Genomic DNA, 1463 nt, shown 5'->3' on the forward strand with positions numbered 1-1463 from the left:
AGACTATGTTACTACCTCCATAGTGGGTAGGAACATCTATGTCCTGTCATGCAACGATGTATTTATTAGGTTATAGACTCATTGTTTCTTGAAGTGTGTGATGTTCCGGTAACTTAGCTAGTTACCACAAGCACCTCTCTCTTCATTAAATATGTGCCACATAAACAAAGTTGTATTGGAGTGTGTGATGTTACTCCTAAGTTCCTCCCCACTGTGACCAGCCTAAAACACCCCAACGCAAATCGAACTCGCTTCGCTTTACTTTTTCGCCAAAAGAAAAGAAAGCTCGCTCCGCTTCCGCCGCCGCCTAAATCGAGACCATGGACAGTGCCGCCTCCGTCGCGGGAGCGCCCCCGGCGGTGCCGCCCGCGGTGCTGTGCGCCGCCGAGGAGGCCCTGGCTGCCACCGAGTCCGTGGGGGACCACCTCGCCGAGATGCTCGCCGCGGCGGCCGAGGACCCCGACGCCATAGCCGAGCTCCCGCCCCTGCAACGGGCGCGCGCCTTCCTCGCCGTAGCCCACGCCGCGACCTCCCTCTTCTCAGGCAACGGCTCGCGCCTCCTAGTTCTGCCATATAGCTCGCGCATACATCCTTCTGAATAATAAAGGTCGTTCTTTTTCGGTGTTTTGCAGTGCGGCTGCGGTGTTCGGGGATAAATCCGGACGAGCACCCTATCAAGAAGGAGTTCGTAAGTTTCTCTTTGAACACACATGTGATGCTTCCCTGTATCGTTCGGTAGTTGACGCGCAGAAGTATGTTACCGTGTTTGCCGAATATAGATAGATTTTGCCTGTCAGAACAGATCTGGCAGGGTTTGAGACTTTCACCTCTGCCTGTTTAGTGGGATGCTGTCCTGTTGGCATCTCTTCCTCTGCTGTTGGAGCACAGAGTTACTGCTTATAGGGAGGATGATTTCCACATGAGAAAGTTTTGAGACCTGTGTTTCTGGGTGTCATGAGAATTACATCATGACTTTCCTTTTGTCTTTTGACGCTAAGCAAGTTGGAGATTTCCTTTTCTTTTTGTGTGCTCAAGCAGGATGTTTCATTCGTAAGAGCTTTCCTTGTTTCTTTTGCAGGAGAGGTTAAGCCTGTGGCAGGAGAAGTTAAATCGATTGAACGAATGGGACAAGGGTACTTGACTTATTCACTCTTGCTGCGTGCTTGGCTTACAAATTGATATCCAGCCACCAGCATACTTCATCGTCAAAGGTCCATCCAGCATGCGCGTAGGTACGCCCGTGCTAAGATTGCATGCTCATGTATTTATCCAGGAACCATACACATGGCCATGCATACGACTTACGAGGAGATGCATGCAGCAAGACCTGGACACCGCCGCGCATATCCACATGTCTACTTCGATCCACGACAAGGGAGCGGTGCCCACGGCCAGATGTCGGCTTCCACAAGACGAGACCAGCTACACCAAGCAGACTCCGCGTGACATCATCGATCGTACCT

At 51.5% G+C, this 1463-nt stretch overlaps 1 protein-coding gene across 1 annotated transcript; it reads left to right on the plus strand.

Moving 5' to 3' along the window:
* Positions 1–227: 227 nt before the first annotated feature.
* Positions 228–1207, plus strand: LOC123159284 (nuclear nucleic acid-binding protein C1D). Its single transcript, XM_044577115.1, has 3 exons — positions 228–543; positions 633–688; positions 1079–1207. The coding sequence occupies exons 1-3, from the start codon at positions 321–323 to the stop codon at positions 1139–1141; spliced, it is 342 nt and encodes a 113-aa protein (XP_044433050.1). The 5' UTR covers positions 228–320; the 3' UTR covers positions 1142–1207.
* The last annotated feature ends 256 nt before the right edge of the window (positions 1208–1463 follow it).

Source organism: Triticum aestivum, chromosome 7B (assembly GCF_018294505.1).
Source record: "Triticum aestivum cultivar Chinese Spring chromosome 7B, IWGSC CS RefSeq v2.1, whole genome shotgun sequence".
In the NCBI taxonomy this organism is placed as follows: domain Eukaryota; kingdom Viridiplantae; phylum Streptophyta; class Magnoliopsida; order Poales; family Poaceae; genus Triticum; species Triticum aestivum.

What these genes read in the sequence shown, in the direction of transcription:
- LOC123159284 (XM_044577115.1), top strand. Translation starts at nt 321, where the DNA reads ATGGACAGTGCCGCCTCCGTCGCGGGAGCGCCCCCGGCGGTGCCGCCC. An exon ending in CGCGACCTCCCTCTTCTCAG is followed by an intron (nt 544 to 632) that starts GCAACGGCTCGC and finishes GGTGTTTTGCAG; the next exon opens with TGCGGCTGCGGTGTTCGGGG. An exon ending in ACCCTATCAAGAAGGAGTTC is followed by an intron (nt 689 to 1,078) that starts GTAAGTTTCTCT and finishes TTTCTTTTGCAG; the next exon opens with GAGAGGTTAAGCCTGTGGCA.